This window comes from Amphiprion ocellaris, chromosome 9 (assembly GCF_022539595.1).
Source record: "Amphiprion ocellaris isolate individual 3 ecotype Okinawa chromosome 9, ASM2253959v1, whole genome shotgun sequence".
NCBI classification, from domain to species: domain Eukaryota; kingdom Metazoa; phylum Chordata; class Actinopteri; family Pomacentridae; genus Amphiprion; species Amphiprion ocellaris.
This window is the reverse complement of record NC_072774.1, coordinates 22926658-22944188: the sequence shown is the minus strand read 5'-3', so window position 1 is coordinate 22944188 and position 17531 is coordinate 22926658. Positions and strand designations below refer to the sequence as shown.

Sequence of the window (17531 nt, the reverse complement as noted above, 5' to 3'; positions counted from 1 at the left end):
GAATATTACATGTTTTGTCCATTACAGTTTTTCAGTGTTGTGGAGCAAGAACAAATTTCAAGAAATATGTCAGCAGACTGAGTGATGAAAAACTGATTTAATATTTAAAAAATGGAACATTTTTACAAAGACATTAAATAATGTGAAAGCTCGTATTTACATTTCTGTTATGAACAGTAAACTTAGTAAGTCTTTTACAATAAAAATACTCATCTATCCAACAATATTTTCTGCTGCTAATCAGCAGTTCTTCTCATTGGGTAACATAAGTCTGTTGGTCGTTGGTGAATATCAGTCTTCTGCCTCATTGGCTGTTGCTGTCTCAGTGGGAGGGGCTTCATCCTCAGAGCTGGTCTGACGAGCTGCTGTCCGAAACAAACGCATCAAATCTCGAAACCTGCGAGACACCTGGAGACAGGAGTACAAGTAAGAACAGAGCTTAAAAACTGACCCATCACAGGCCAGCAGAGGAAACAGTCAATCACCTCAGTAGGAGTCTTGTTGCCAAGCAGACTGGAGATGGCCTGAAAGGTGTCCTGATTGGCCCCGTCCTGCTGACACGTTGTCAATATGACACGATCAGCTTCTCTGGATAAAAGAAATCAACAGTCAGTAACTCCTGCTGCTCCCTACAGAGGAGGAGCAGAGACGGTAGTTCAAACTCAGGTATACCTGGTCCACAGGATCACTTTCTCTCCACTCGCCGTCAGAGAAATGTTCTTAGCACAGACAGGGAGGTCAGGAGGAGGACTGGGCCGAGGAGCAGCAGAAGAGGAAGAACCGTGGCTGGGGGAGGTGCAGACAGAGGGAGAAATGGAAGAAATGGAGGAGGAGGTGATGGAGGTGATAAAAGAGGTGATGGAGAAGGTGGTGACAGAAGGAGAAACGGAAGAAATGGAGGAGGTGGTGATGGAGGAGGTAGTGGAGGAGGTGCAGGCAGAGGGAGAGGAGGAGCTAACTGATGTAGAAGTGAAGACAGAGGAGCAGGTGGATGTTACGGAGGAGGTGATGGATGGGAGTTGTTGTCCTTCCTCTCTCCTGATCCTCTTCCCCATCAGACCCTGCTCCTTCTCAATGGTCTTCCTCTCCTCCTCTTCGTCATCGCCCTCTTCATCGTCCAGCTCCTCCTCCTCCTCCTCCTTCTCATCAGGCAGAGGGAATGGGCCTTCCCATGATGCCCCACTGCGATCTGTCACCAGAAACAAGTTAGTTTGTCTTACAGAACAAACACACACCTGGTGGTCAGCTGAAAATGAACATGTGGCTCAGTGACACACCTGGCTGTGGACTGTCATCGCCTCCCTTCAGGTCCAGGTCTTTGTCGCCTGGTTCGTCATGTGCAGAGCTTATCTGAGAGTAGAGAGGATCCAGACTCTTCATGGCCCTGGACACGCCGCCAGAGGTCTGTAGGAGGAATCAACAGGTGAGTCAGGTATTTGCAAACATCTCTGTCACACCAGAGGGCTGAGCTACGAAGCCAGATTAGCGGGTTAGCGAGGTATGTTGAGCCTAATATCAGAGTTTTTACTGTCATGAAGGTGCCTCTCTTTAAACTTAGAAAATACAAAGATTTTAAAGACGTAAAACAGATAAAAAGTTACACATTCTGCAGTAACTAAAGCAGGAGGGAAAACTGCAGATTGAGGCGTATCGATATCACTATTGAATTATTAGGACACGAGTAGATATGACTATTATTACAACCACCAACAAAGTACAGGAAACCAAGAGCTAAGCCTGAAGTTACCTCGATAACTACAGTCCTGCTTGTTAGTGCAGGCCCCAGAGCAAACATGAGGACACACCTTGTTGCCATGGCAGTGGGAGCATTCTTTCCTCCTGTGATGGCGGATCTTTGCATCAGGACAGAGGCAGGACCAGTGTTTATCTGACCAGTCACGGTCCTGGAAGCACAACACACACTCTAAACAACAAACCGACCAAGAAACCGACTAGTGAGGCAAGAGCTCAGATCTCTAAAGAATCAGGATCCAGATCTTTGTAGGATAAGGACTTTAATATGATCCAGATTGCTAACTGAACAAAAACTTGATAGGATCCAGACTTTAATTGGATCCAAACTCTTAGAAGGACCTCGGTCCCCTACAGACCTTGTAGTTTCTGTGGCCATCCATCTTCCTCCTTTGGCGCCGGTTTGTCATTGGTTGGCTCTTAAGACCCTCTTCTTCCTCTTCAAGCTCTGGCAGTGTCACTTCCTCAAAGCCGCCACAGGCCCCGCCTCCCAACACCTGACTGACCCCTTCTCCACCGTCTGACCCACCCCCTCCATCCTCTGGCCAATGAGCTTCTTCAAACTGTCCAGGGCGGGCTGGAGGTGGGCGGAGCTCATCAAAAAATACCCAGAATTCAGCTTGTAGATGGGTGTGGCCTTTTAGCAGCGTGGCCATCTGAGCTTTCAGCTGAAAACCAGTAAACGGTTATTAGCTCTGATAGACTGATCAATGCACTAACCACTAATATCCACTGGGTAAACTGGTTTTTGTATATTTATTGATAATGGCTAAACTGGTTTTATTATATTTATTGACAATGGTTAAACAGGTTTCTGTACAGTTAAGAATGAAGGTTCAACTAGTTTCTGTGCAGTTCTCAGTGCTGGTTAAACTGGTGTCTGCACCAATCATACCTCATGAATAGTGGTTGAACTCAGGTCTGGACCGGTCTGCAGAGCTTTGATAATCTTCTGGTAATGTGACGGATTATCTCCGAAACTGATCTCTAACTGTCTCAGGAAACGGCGGCTGCGTTCAAACGCCTGCTGCTCCTCCAACTGTGGAGAAGTTCATGATTTAGACAGTTACTGAAGTTCATTATGAAAATGTCCAGCTGCCTGCAGGTAATATAAATCACTCAGTGCCTGTTTCACGCCTGAACTGTTAACTGACCTGACCTGACATTAGAAACACTGACAGGAAACAGCAGATTGATGTAGATTGTGTGGATGGACACCTGTGCAACTCACCAGTCCACATTGCAGGGCCTGCTCTGGATGCAGGAATGCAGCAAAGTCTTGGAGGAGGTCCACCCGGTTTCCCAGGATGCAGCGCAGCTTCCGGTAGAGCAGCAACAGTTCCTCTCCTTCTCCTACCTGTTCAAACTCATTGAGCAGAGACACAAACTCCTCCATCTGCTCGGGTACGTCCTGCAGCGCATCACGCACCTGTGGATCACAACAGTCAGTTCAGTGTGATTCCTGTGGTGGCAAATGCCAACACATGTTGTCATATGTCCACATGATATTTTAAGGTCAAGGCCGTACAGGATCACGGTGAAACCCAACACTTGTAACAGTCACTTCCAGGACCGTCATAAGGAGCTCTCGTTTTATTGCTGGAGAAACAGCAGCAACTACAGGTTAGTTTTACCCTACTGATGATGTGTTGTAATTGTAATCCTAACCCAACTATGAAATATTGCACATCCCATTGTAAAACATTATCAATATAATGTGCAAGTAGAACTTTTCAGTTTATGAATTAGAAAGTCAAAAATACCAGCAGCTCACTTAATGTTAAGTTGACACAAAATAAGATCATGTGAACTACTCCACTCTGTTAAAAATGTCAGAACCATGAATTCCAAGGTGACCAAGGAACAAAAAACAACAACCTGAGTCTGCTGCTGAGTTTACATGTGGAAACAATTTCAGTCTCCAGGGAGCCGTTCCTTGGGGTTCTGGTTGAGGACAGTCTCCAGTCTGTGGCTCTATGAGAGGACACGTCCTACAGTCTTACCCTGTTGAGGTAACTCTGGGCGAACGCCACGTCTTTGCTCTCTCTGTGTGGGTCGTTGTCGAGGATGTTTTCATCGTAAAGCAGCAACAGTTTAGCGGCGTCTTTGCTGTGACGCTCCTGACGGCTCCTCTTCAAACTGCGATGAGGTCGGCTTCGACCTGTAGATGACAGGAGACACTTAGTTATGATGTAAAGATGAAAAACAAATGCTACCAGAGACAGATCTGACCTCGTCCTCGTCCAGGACATCGCCTTCCTCCTCTGGGCGTCCTCTCTCCTGACGGCGTCTCCTCATCTAAATCCACCTTACTGCTCCGTCCCTCCACAGACTCCTCTCCCTTCGGTCCCTCCTCTTCTTCCTCCTCCTCCTCCTCCTGAGAACCAGGAGACGTTGGAGAGTGGTCCTCCTCTGAGTCTCCGTCTGCACAGAGCCTCCGCTCTGCTGCCAGCCACGTCAGCTGCTTCATGGTTTCCTAAAGGTCAGAGGTAAGAGGTCAGCCTCGCAGCAAAGGTCGAAGGTCAGTCTCACTCTGATGATGTCAGAAACTTCCTGGTTACCTGTAACTCTGGAACGGACAGCACTGACTCCTCTGACGCTGATGACATCACTTCCTCCTCATCTTCATCCTGTGTGAGGTCATCAAAATCCTCCTCCTCCTCGCCCTGCCGGTCCTGATCTTCGTCCCTGTCTTTGTCTCCATCATCCTCCCTCTCTCCTCCCCCGTCCTCCCTCTCTCCCCCTCCGTCCTCCTCGTCTTCTGCTCCATCCTCCCTCTCTCCTCCTCCGTCTTCCCTTTCGCCTCCCCCGTCCTCCCTCTCTCCTCCTCTCTCCTCCCTGTCTTCTTCTCCCTCCTGTCCATCTTCCCCACCCTCCTCCTCCCGGTCTCCTCCTCCATCCGTCCCCTCACTCCTCTGCTCCTCCCCTCCACTGCTTTCTCCTCCATCCAAACTGATGCGACAAACACTTGACTTCTCCTCCCACTCCTGCCGTTGCCTCACCCGTGCAGGTGTGGGGCGTGGCTTTGTGTTATTCTCCTCTTCGTGCTCTTTTTTGATTGGAGCACGAGGCTGCTGGTACCCAAGAGCATGCTGGGAGGTGGTGGCGGGGGCAGGCGGTGGCGGCCACATCATCTGGAGGAGGAAGTAGCTGGGCTTCACAACTGTATCTGAGCAAGGCATTATGGGATTTGTAGCTTTATGGCTGGACAGGGAGGGCAGTGGGAGGAGGAATGGGATGGGGGTGAGGTGTTCTTGCTCAGAAACATTTTGCTGCAGATTGTGGCCAATAGGACGGCAGGACTGGATGACGTCAGGATGGGAGGAGACTGGATGAACAGTAGCAAATTGGATGGCCCCACTGACAGGAGCTGGAGCCAATGGTAGGCCTGCTGGCACAGCAGGGGGGTCAGAGAGTAACGAAGCACCTGGAGAAGGAAGAGACAGGTCTATCTGTCTATCTGTCAGGGCTTTGGCGAGGGGCAACAGAGATGCATTGTGGGCCAGAGTGAAGAGCCGTCTGTGGGGACGGGGAGGTGGGCGGGAAGACCTGTTGAGCCAATAGGGGTGGAGCCTGAGGGCGCAACCTGGAGGGAGGGTGGGCGGGTAACAGGTGGAATCTAGCCGGGTCTTCTGGATGATCTGCTGACTGTTCTGCAGGTGAGAAACAACCAACATCCTGTCAGTGATGAGCTAGTTAACCTGTTAGTGACAGGTTGGTTAGTCTGTTATTGAAAGGATCGTTCATCTGTCAGTGAGGGTTTAGCTATTTTGTCAGTAAAGGGTTAGTCAATCTGTTCATTACACGTTAATCAAGGCTGTTAGTTACAGTTTAGTTAACTTTCTAAACCCAGCAATCTACTGATGGGTTTGCATGACTGTATCTATAGTATGCAGAGAATCCATTTTATCCAGTGTTGGTAACATCTGAGGACACTTGGAAACATGTTGGTTTTTACATGTTTTGTCTCTGTAGCCATGGATTTACATATACAATTAGTTACAGATTATGTAATAACAGCTGATATCAGGTGTTGTTTCCTGTTCCACTTAATAAACTTGAACTGATTGAAACATATGAGAAATGACACCTGTCGGTGAAAACAGCCACTGCACTGTTGCACTAATATTTTGGATCAGGTTTTGTTTCTCAGACCTTGAGCCAGTTTGGGATGTTGGAGGTGTTTCTGTCCACTGGGGGGCGTTGGTCTTCTGGCTGAACTCTGCTGCAGGCAAGCGGCAATGGAGGAACGACTCCCTGCGTCAGGAAGGTCTGAAAATACGACAAGAAGAAGACAGTTCACCTGCATCTATCACCCTGAGTATTGTGTGTCTGCAGCACTTTCAGGATCCTGGCGTTTGTTCACCTGCTGAGTTGATGCCAAAGGAAGCAGCAGCATTTCTGGTCATGATGAACAACAGTCACAGTCTGAGTACTGAGTGTGAATAAAGTGTTACTAGTTTAAAGATAAGAGCAGTTGTGATGTTTTCATTTGCACAGTAAAGCTCGAAACAACCTGATAAAGCGTGAGAAACAAACTGTTTGAACTCTTCATTAAACCTGCAAACAGCCAGCTTTATATAATCAAAGCTGCTGTAAAACTAACTCGGAGCTGTTTGATTTGCTTCACTGAGTCAAAGTGAGATTCTGACTCCAGATGATGATAATTAACTCCAGCCAATATATTAATTAATCCTTCATCAGATGATAGAAGTCTGTTGAACAGATCACTGTCTGTCACTATATTAAGCAGCAACAGCCTTCAGTGTGAATGTTTAACACTCAGTGTTTTATAGTTTTAAAGATGTTAATAATGTTGTAGGCATTATGAAGTACCAGTAATGAGTATAGTGTTAGAAATATTTATGTAAACCCAGCAGGAATACTGTTGTTTGTCTGCCATTTCAGTAAATTGGAGGTATTTTGTAGATGGATAGAAAAAGAACTGAGGAAAGAAAGGAGAGAATTCTGTAGGTCAGCAGTGCTCACTTCAAGAGGGATATTTTAGCATGAATTTAAAGAACAACATATATTTTGCCAAAGCAAAAACAAAGTGAACTATGTACCATCATGATATATCAGATATATTTAAGTTCTATCTACTTTTGCATGTTAATGTCTCTCTGTGTGTCTCTCAGGAGTTAATGAGATCTTCAGTGGTGGGAGTCACAAGAATGATTTACTTGTGTTTCTCTGTGGGTGATGGTGTGATTTTATTGACTATTATTATATTAATTAAATATATATATCTGTCTCCAGAGTTGTCCTTGTATTTTGCCTCTTTCCACCTTTCAAACCATCCTGTTTGAGATCTAAAGAGCATGATTCCATTATTATTTTTACCTGATAATTATATCAGTTTGTTAATAAATTTTTAATGAATAATTAATAATTACACAATTTGTCCACATGCAAGTCTTATTAACTAAGTTAAATTACAGAAAGTAGTATTTTGGATGGAATAAACCTTGAGTGAAATCCTTCTTTAAAACCATAACTGCTGCACTTTAGTGATCATCCATTGCAGCAGTTGACGCTATAAAAGGCTGTAAATGTGCAGCTCTATCGGTGCAGCTCTATCGGTGCAGCCTCTGGGTCTGCAGACATAAACTACTGCTCCAACCACACAGACATTCTCACAGGACACTACTACTGCTGCTATAGTATTTGCCAACCATATGACACAGTGTACGGTGATGTCACAGTGATGTCACCTTGATGATGTTGTTGCGTGGCGCTCTCGAACTGCTCATCTCTCTGATGTGTTTCCTGAAGTTCCATCGACTCTTGCAGAGCAGGTACGAGCTGATCAGCTGATCTGAATGGACCGTGCCCTCGAAGTGCTTCAGGCCCAGAACAATCAGCCTGCACAGAGGCATCACGGGAAACATTATGTCAGACAGTATGTTGCTTGTACCACTTCCTCTCTGTCCTTTCTCTCCTGTAACTTTCTGCAGATGTCTATGGTTATGTACTATGTTATATCATTATTAACCTTGAACATTACTGTGTTGTAGACTAAAGTTCAAATGATTACAAATAAAAATATGAAACATTTAAATCTGTAATTTACAAAAAGTCTTCTGATGCTTTGCTAAGGATTCAAACAAAGCCCATATTCATCGTGTTTGCTTTATTATTCCTTAATCATTAGATCTAAACTGTAGCAAACTGGACTGACTGGACAGATCTCAGAAAGACCCATGTTTGTGTGTATAAGACCAACATTTCATACTGCAAGTCTGAACACAAACAGAGGCCCAAAAACTCTGTGCAGACCTCTGTGATCAAACTGTGGTGAGATATAGACATTTGTACCCATCCTCTCCTGCAGTGTAAACACTCCTGTGGTGTCTGCTGTGGAGAGCGGGGTCCAGGCTGCAGACAGGAAGCAGTTCTGGGTAGAGAAAGACGGATCGGGTGGCGAACAACCAGGCGGTGTCTGCAGGCAGCACAGGGAAGGCGTGGCCTAACAGAACCAGGACCAGAAACACAACCAGCTGACAGAACAACAAACAGGTATTTAACCTTCAGTCAGAGCAAAGCTTTAGTTCTTCTCCTTACTGTTGGTTGCAGGAGTCATTCTCGGTAGCCAGCGTCTGGAGACCGCAGGAGCAGGTGGAGCAGGAGGAGCAGGCGGAGGTTCCTCCCTCTGCTCCTTCTCCTGCAGGAGATCCAGCGCCCCCTGCAGGTTGCACACTCTGAAACTGCTGCGGAGACGAACGTCCTCCCGGCGACGGGCAAAGTGTTGCAGCTCCACCTGTGGGGAAGAGAGACTTGTTGTGTTGTTTACTGATTGAAGTGTTGCTGTTTACTGACCAGAGGGCTGTACGACAAAATGACATTATTGGGTCAGAAGGCATGTTGAGGTGAAGGTTTCTAAACCTAACCCTTAACCTGCTAGATCTCCATGGTAACTGATGCTGTGGAGCTAACCTAGTCCAGGTTCTGTTCATCTCCCTCAAACCAAATGGTTTCCTGATGATTCTCTCAGAGATTCTGTTTCTAAATTGAGGGAAAATGTTTTATCTGTAAATCTGTTGACCTGTACATTACTAAAACCACTGAAACCACTGATTGAAGCAGTTACAGTATCACACACCGGATGCATCGTGTTGCCATGGAAACCTATATGTAATCAGCTGGTGATGCAGAAATCGTATAAATATGTTTTTATGTTTGGTCTGTTTACATGCTGGCACTGTAGCAAAACATTCAAAACATTGATTATCTAATGGTATGTATTTCAGAGAATATTCAGTAACATTAACTTCACTTTGATTTGGCCAAAAATTAAAGAGATTTCATGCATTATGGGACAGTGTCAGACTTAAATTTTTATATTCCTCATTGTTCTACATTAAAACAACCTGTCGACTGCCTTTTCATTTTGTACAGAAGAAAAGTCACATGACGCGTTAAACATCTCCTTTGATTAGAATGCATAGAGTTGGAGGCAGAAAGTTTAAGCTAACAAAGACAGTGAACAGCCAGCTGTGTGATGCTGCTGACTGGGACTTTGCTTAGTTGTTGAGCCGACTTGAGCTCTGATTCAAACTTGCTTCATTGTACAGCCCTCAGGTAATGTTTGTGTTGTTGTTTACTGACCAGGTAGTGTTTGGTGATGCAAGCTTCGTGGTTTAGGGCATCGATACGGCGACTCAGCAGGTGTACCTGAGTCAGCAGCTGCACATGCTGAAAGAGAGAGCAACATAGAGCAGTTAATTACAAATACACCAATACAAATATAAAGGACACACTATGAAACACGTCCACTATCTTCTGCAGCTGGTCTTGGTCCAGGTCCAGGTCCACAGTGGCAGGAGTCTGAGATATTTCATTCTTTCAGTCTCTAACCAGACACCAGGACCTCAGCTGAATCCAGTAAACCTCCACAGTCTAATGAGGCCTGCAGAACCAAATCATTTGGAAGGAGCAGTGGTTCGGTCCTGAAGCTTCTCCACATCGACTGCACTGCCAGACTCAAAGACCACCAATGATTCCTTCAGCTGTGCTCCTAATACCTCCCGAGTGTCACACACAAGGGCAGCTGCAGACTTGAACTCCAGACAGCTGTCACAGTCTTACATACCTGCTGTACTTGCTGCTGTAGCTGCAGCCTCTGGGTGTAGTCCAGGTGGAGGGAAGGGCAGGTCCAGCTCGGCAGCACTAAGATGGAGGTGATGTTATTGGATGGTGTGTCATTGGCATTTGTGTTGTTCCGGAGCTGATTAGTTGTGTCTTGCAGTGCTCTCCTCTGCTGCAGAGCTTCATAGCGTTTCCTGACCGTCTGCCGTCGCTCCGTCAACATGCTAGCTAACGGTGCCTCAAAACTGTGGACAGCAAACAGGTAAAAGACAAGTTTTCCAGGTGTCCAGTCTGACTGTTTCCTTCTCTGACTCAACACTACTGGCATGGTGTAAGTTATGAAGTATAAATTAAGTAAACTGAACGTTACAGTTGTCATAGATGAGGGACACACTGAGATAGGAACCAGTTTGACATGGAAGGGGGCAGTGCTTGAAATGGGACATAGTTTGAAACCAGATGTTTCCTCTAATTGGATTCTTCTTCATGTTCTTTGTGTGAAGAAGCAGCAGAGGATGTTTCTGTTCCTCCCAACCCAAACAGTTACAGCACTTCTCTGCTGCACCGTCCCAACAGGAGGACTGACTGTATGTCATGTACACGAGTGTCTCAATCCGTTTGTATACATGCGAATATTGTAGTGATTCCATATTTGTGGATAACTAGCTCTACAAATGTAAATATCACAGCCACAAAACTATTGAAATTCATGTTTCACGTTATTAAATCAGTTTTAAAAGCTGCTGCACAGAGAATGTTCGGACAAACACAGTGTTATATCTGACAGACTGATAATTACAACAGTGGTTCCTAATGTTACGAGCTATCTCTGCATTAGACTAAAGCAGCTAGCATTATGACTCAATAACAAACACTAAATATCCCCCTACATGTTTTTGCTGCTGCAGTTGAATGTTCTTATTGTCCAGAACATGCAGCGTCTGTGCTGCGTTCAGGACCACGGAAACACAAGGACCCCCGACATTGTCAGGAGTTTAAATCAGTTTAGTATCAAAGTATGAGAGGTTGTGACGTCTGTAATCCAGATGTTCTGTATGGACGTCTTTGTATAGCTCTAGAGTCACTTTTGAATGTAGTCAGATCTTTACTTTGTGTTCAAGAATTAATTTTAAAACAATAACATCATTTTTCCATCAATCTACACTGAGTAACCAAGAATGGCGAAGTGAAAACTTGCTTTAGACAAATATGTGACATCACTCTGTCCATTCAGGTTCAGTTTGCCACAGATGGAATCTAATCAGGTTCTGAAAACAACAGATTATCCAATCAATTAGGATAAACATGACCACAGTTTGGAGCCTCAGAAAGAAAAAATTCAGCAACACTGTGATGGTCTAAACACTTTTAAAAGCAACTGTGTTTAAATAAATATCCAATATGTGTTTGTACAGATATGTGCTCAACACCCTGACCTCCCATCATGCATCACTCCGTGTTACCGTAAAGCCTGGGGGACATTGAATTTTGGTCTAGTCTGTGATGGAGCCTCCTCTTCTTCCTGCTCCTCCTCCTCCTCCTCAGCGGCCACATCCTCGTCCTTCAGCTACAACAGATTTCAGCGTCACCTGAGAAGCTCTTTTTCACTACATAGTCCATAAACCCAGAAATGTGAAGCGAAGCCCAGAGTTCTTGTTTTAAAGAGTTTTAAACAGTACAGGATAAATCAGATGTTTAGTCTATAGACGATGTAAAGAAGTGATTACTGTGTTTGACAGCGACGATTAAACAGCCTTGTTGTTTATTGTAAGTCACTGCAGTCTGATGTGAAGTATAACTCTGCAGCAAAGTCATAATAAATAATGAAGTCAGCAATGAAATACCAACCAAATCACATTTCAGTCAACAAACATTTAAACTCACTGTGTCAAAGAGTTCCTCCAGCAGCTCATTTACTTCCTTCTCTGAAAAAGACACAGAACAGTTCACAATGAGAACAACAAGTGAAACAACAACACCAGAAAGTTCTGACGTCCACGTCACCTACTGGTGATCTGCACGGCCCGGTCCGTCCGATAGTCCTCCATGTCCGGTTCATCCAGATCTTCCACAAAGTTGTACTCGGGATCATCGTCGTCATCGGCTTCATCTGAGAAAACAACAGGTAAACAACAACAACAAAGAACAGGTGGAGTCAGCTGTCAGAGATAAACAACAAAACAGCAGAGCTTTCAGTTGGTTGCACCAGCATGATTCCAAACCTCCAAATCGGCCTGATAACAATCATAGAGTTGCACAAATATGCTAAATTTTAACTCGCAGCCTGGAGCCCTGAAACCACAGCTGGCATAGCGGTAAACAACAACAAGCGGACTCACACCTCTGGTTCACTCTGAGTACTCTGATCTGAATTTGTTTAAACTATTTTGTCTTCACACAGAAATTGATTCCCAAACTTTTCAGGGACTCCAGTTTAGGAATTAGATGTATCAACGAGGTAGTGAAGTTTTCAGTTCTTAAACTTTAATTTTACAGATAAAATGTGTCTGTCAGTACTACACTTTAATCTTAATCTGCACCAAACACTTCAAGAAAAACTGATAAAAATATGACTTAGAATGAAAAAAATTGTTTCTGCACATTTTATTCCTCATGAGGAACAAATCCTGGCCGTTGATCAAATTGTGAAAGTCCTCAGAGTGTAGTCTGATCACTGTACTGTTAGTCAAACTAAAATAAAGTTGGTGTCGATATCAGTCAAGAGACGTTGCTGAAAGTTTTTTTGATTCTGATATCAGTGAAAGTGAAAAAAAAGAAAAAAATTCTCAAAACGATACAAAGACAAACTTTCCAGAAGAAAAACCAAGGCAGAGTTTGACACTGGTGGCACTGCTGTCAGTCTAACCTTCACAATCAGGCGCCATGAGACTCTGCAGCCATCTCGTCCAATGACGGTCCTCCTCTCGCTGGGCGTGACTCTGATCATACATGTCTGCTGTGATGTCAGGGGCAAGAAGCTCCGCCTCCAACTGACCCAGAGGGATGTTAACCAGACGAAGCTTGGAGCGTGTGCGGTATGCCAAACAGCTGGAACCTTCATCACCACCATCATCATCATCATTATCATCATCAGGTTTTCTGTCCAGAGACTGAGAGACAGACAGGTGAGAGACAGAAAAGTGAGACAAGTGAAAGAGAGAAGCAGACACATGAGAGAGAGAGACAGTCAGGTGTACCTGGCCATAGGTGTAGGCGGAGCTGCAGTCCAGCTCCTCCTCCACAGCGTTTAGTCTCTCCATGAAGGAGGACTCAATCGGAGCAGAGAGCAGCTGCTGAGGACAGCAGGTGGACGTCCTCATGTGTTCCCTCAGGTGTGCTGGACATCTCTGAAAAACAGGTCTCATTTCACTTATCGGACCTAATCGACTTCTCTCCTCACATCTTCGTCTGGTCCACCAGAAGTTCGAGGAAAAGACAAGAGGAGTCGAGGCAACAGGATTTAACAAAATGGAACTTGAGGGTCAGAGGTTAGGGTACCTGTAGGGATTCTTCAGCTCTCTGGTCTGCTGGAGGTTTGGTTTGTGAGCCCAGCTGCATTCTGGGAGGGGAAGCCAGGCTGTCTCCATCACTGAGGAAGCTCTGCACACAGAGTATTGTTTGTTAAAGATCAGCCTTCTACCTTTGTTCAACAAGGTGCGTTGGCTCTTTTCACACACCAATAAGTCATAAAGTGTTCAACTAAGAGGACCAGCAATGTGTATATATTAACTTTCCAATGTTACACAAAAATAAATTGTTTTAGTGTTGGACATGGTTGGATGGTCGGGGAGCCACTCACCTCCTCAGCTGTGTCTTCCTCCTCCTCTTCGTCAGGACAATACTCCTCATCAGACGAATCTTCATCTTCCTCAAGATCAATGTCAACAAACTGAGGAGGCTGCAGGACAGACAGACAGTTAGCGAAAGTGACTATTATAGAATTTAAAGAGAGAGACAGACAGACTGTAGAGAGGCAGACAGACAGAGAGAAAGACAGGCAGTTAGATAAACAGACCATTAGTGAGAGACAGAGAGAATGAGTTTACCTTGACTGAGTTCAGTGCTGACAGACTCCAGTTTAGTGGCTGGAACCGGACAGACGGACAGACAGGTTAGACAGGCTTGTCTTAAACTGTAGGGAAAGTGTCAGAAAGGATTGTGGGAGATTGAGTCTACCTGTCCCTGCTGGACGGCTTGTTTCAGTCTGGACCGAGTCATTTTCGCCTCCTGATGGAAGACAAAGAGACATTACTGTTACGATAAAGACACAGAGAGAGAGAGACAGACAGAGAAAAGGCCTTCATGATGATAAAGTAAAACAAACGCATGAAGGACAATAAACATGAAGAGACACAATAAAGTCCATCTGACGACAGCGACTGAGAGGACACTCACAAACATGGGCAGGTCCTGAGTGTCTCTGATTGCCGCCTTCATCATCGCCACCACGCGCTCATGGGTAATCACCTCCTGATGGGACACACAGGAAGCTAGAGGTCAGGGACACATCAGACTGAGGACAGCAACAAGTCACATTCTGAGGACAGAGACACAGTCCATGTCCATGCTGCTCACATGTAGGATGGCGCGCACGTTGCTGCATGTCAGGTTGAGCTCTCTGGATTTCCTGTCCAGGTCGATGTCCAGTCGGCCCATTTCATCATCACTTAGTTCGCAGGTCTCTATGGTGACCGTCCCCTCACCTGAGCAGGAGACAGAAACACTTGTACATGTGGCTCTGTCTCCATAAAGTGCACACCTCTCAGTTTACACATGTCCACAGGTGAAATTCACCAAATTGCCCATGAAATACAATCTAATATGTATCAGTCACCTGAGACAGATGTTGTGACCTGCTGTCTTTCATCAGTGGGACGTTCTGTTCCAGGTGTGGACGCTGTCTCTGACCTCCGTTCTGTCCGGAAAACGTCCGTCCCTCCATCCGTCCTAAACGATTTGACCTCCAGAGGACAAATGTCTTCTTCTGCTGGACGCCGCCTCTCCGTCCACTGGAATCACAGAGGATGATCAATAAGACCAGTGATCGAACCATTAGCAATCAATACATAATCGGCATTTGATAATCAATGAGCTATCAATACATCTGCAACTGATACATCGGTGATCAAAACATCAGTATGATCAGAATTATTAATGTGTCAGTATTTCAAAGTGTCTCTGAGCATCTTCTTTGTAGCTGAAAACATTCATCCATCATCTATACACCGTTTAATCCTCATTAGGGTTGTGGGGGGCTGTAGTCTGTCCCAGCTGATTTGGGTGAAGGCCGAGGACACCTGGACAGGTCACCAGTCTATCACAGGGCTACATATAGGGACAAACAGTCAAACTCACATTCACACCTACAGGCAATTTAGTGTCGCCAATTAATCTCAGTAAGTTTTTGGACTCAGTGGAACCCAGGCATGCAAAGGGAGAACATGCAAAAGATCCCGGGAAGGTCGAGGATCTTGTAGCTGCAAGGCGATAACCACTGTGCAGCCTCCGTGAAAACCAGAATTATCAAATTTTTAACTGATCCAGAACAACTCCAACACCTGTCCATCAGTTCGTCTTTGTCTGTCATAACACTCTGTAAAACATTGGTTTTAAGGTGCTGTATGAGTAAGAAACTATTCTACTATTATTATTACATGGCAGATGGGTCTTTAGGTGGGTTTGTGCAGGGTCAGCTGTACATAGGGTTGCCAACTGTGCCTTAAAATACGGAATTGTCCTTTATTTGACAATAAATTGTTTCGTCCTGTATTGAATCAATACGGGACGCAAATTGTTCCGTATTTTCATAAATGTCCCATACACGTCTGTCACACACTCTGTATAATGAACAAAACAGGAAAAATTAAAGGCAGCCAATTTCATCTTCCTTAGACCTATGTAGCGAGGACCCGATGTGAGGTCTACCAGACAGACCTCAGACTTCTCTGCGTGTCTGGTCCTGTCTCCGGTTGCCAGGTTACAGACGCTGCTGCACCCGCGCATTTAAAAATGTCTCCACCTGCAACTCCACCATGTCCAAAGAAGCAAAAACTTTTGCAAATGTACAGACGTGAGTGGGAAGACTCGAACCCCTGGCAATAGGTACAAACTGTGTTTTCTGTTGCTCATGGATTGGCTGAAGTAAGGCAGCATCAGGGGACCAACATGTAAGAAACAAGAGAACAGAGAGAACCCAACCAGTAGGTCACAGTTTATCATCCCTCAGTCATCTCCTGAAGCTGATATGGTAAGGGGCATCAGTCTCTGGTTGTTAATTTACCAGAAGATGCTTATAATCATGCTGATGTGGCCACAGACTCTACAGCATTTTAGTGACTCAATAAATGCCTACGTTGTTTATTCTTTTAAATGCTTTTTAGTTTTTAATAAACATTTATTATATAGCCTATATGTAATCAATAAATGGCCTTTCCCTATCTAAAGAAAAACTCAGTCAGAACTTTGATATGCAAACAGTACTAAACAACTACATCAATAAATACATGCATACACACATAAATAAGTTAATACATTAATTGTGTGAAGATAAGATTTAGATGGGAAAAGATGTCTGTAGAGAATTTCTTTGTACAGTATTCTGCATTCAGTTGTTTATGTTTTTGCAGAATCCAGTATTGCATACTGGTTGGTCATTACATTAGGATGGTTTCACTGTTTAAAATGAGGCCATTTCTTTTCAGACAGAACCTGTGATCATAAAACAATACAAAATTCTTAGTTTCGTGTTAATAAAGCACTTAAAGCTTTAAGTATGGCTAAATGCTTTTTTCAAAATTAAATATACCACTCCTTGGGTGGTAGTGGCCCCGAGTTCAGTAAAGTTGGAAAGATATTCACAGATTCAGACTTCCAGCATCAATAACTCCTTAGATATGGGTTGTCAAAACAAACGATGCCTCTTTTCCGTCGTTGTAAGGCAGACAATGTGCTACAAGCCCAGTTTTATCAACAGTAGCTGTCTTTCAAGCTGCAGAAATAACGTTGGTGTCTATGCACAGCCGACTGTGAACAGGTAGTCTGCAAATTGCAAAACCACTGCAACAGCGAAGAGAGACACAAATATTCAATAACTTCGCTCTTAGACACTGTAGTGTCTCCAAAATCACTGCAGCCTTCAACTGGCTCCTGTTGACACCAATGTTATTCTTGCAGCTTGAAAGATAGCTGCTTTTGATCAAACTGAGCTTGTAGCACATTGTCCACCTTACAGTGATGGGAAAGAGGCATCGTTTATGTTTTGACACCGTATATTTAATGAGTTATTGAGGCTGGAAGTCTGAATCTGTGAATATCTTTCCAACTTACTAAACCGTGGCCCCGAGGAGCCGTGGTGGGCGTCCTTTATTTTCATTTCTGAAAGGTGGCAATCCTAGCTGTACAGGTAAACAACAGGTACCGTCGGAACATCGGCAGCTAACGTGGCTAAGCTAACACCCAGCAGAAGGTCCAGCAGAAGGTGAGCATGCGCAGCTGTGAGATCAGAAAACGAACCGAACCCGGTCCAGAGGAGGACTCACCGTCACACTGAAATCTGCCGCCATCTGTTCTCTTTCATGTTCACCTGTTAGCTCCGTTAGCTTCTGTTCCGCCAACAACTACAACACTTCTTGACCCGGAAGTTGCTTCGTACAAGGCGCCGTTGGTTTAAATGCGGAGCCACGTGACAAGTG

At 44.8% G+C, this 17531-nt stretch overlaps 1 protein-coding gene across 1 annotated transcript; it reads right to left on the bottom strand.

Moving 5' to 3' along the window:
- Positions 1–78: 78 nt before the first annotated feature.
- On the bottom strand, positions 79–17505 carry gon4lb (gon-4 like b). Its single transcript, XM_035948768.2, has 30 exons — positions 17379–17505; positions 14675–14849; positions 14416–14543; positions 14236–14310; positions 14017–14067; positions 13887–13925; positions 13640–13738; positions 13339–13440; positions 13038–13187; positions 12707–12950; positions 11849–11950; positions 11725–11765; positions 11304–11407; positions 9845–10085; positions 9361–9447; positions 8317–8512; positions 8071–8221; positions 7467–7617; positions 5908–6024; positions 4314–5405; positions 3985–4228; positions 3756–3913; positions 2984–3181; positions 2648–2791; positions 2112–2420; positions 1806–1904; positions 1278–1404; positions 673–1189; positions 486–588; positions 79–408 (listed from the first exon to the last, which is right to left on the bottom strand). Exons 1-30 carry the CDS (start codon positions 17400–17402, stop codon positions 292–294), a joined length of 5385 nt encoding a protein of 1794 aa, XP_035804661.2. The 5' UTR covers positions 17403–17505; the 3' UTR covers positions 79–291.
- Positions 17506–17531: the final 26 nt, after the last annotated feature.

Bases quoted from the DNA above. Each gene is read 5' to 3' on its own strand.
- gon4lb (XM_035948768.2), bottom strand. From the start codon at position 17,402: ATGGCGGCAGATTTCAGTGTGACG. The intron at 12,951-13,037 runs GTACACCTGACT...TCTGTCTCTCAG, and splicing joins CCGCCTACACCTATGGCCAG to TCTCTGGACAGAAAACCTGA. The intron at 2,792-2,983 runs GTGAGTTGCACA...ACTTCTCCACAG, and splicing joins AGGCCCTGCAATGTGGACTG to TTGGAGGAGCAGCAGGCGTT.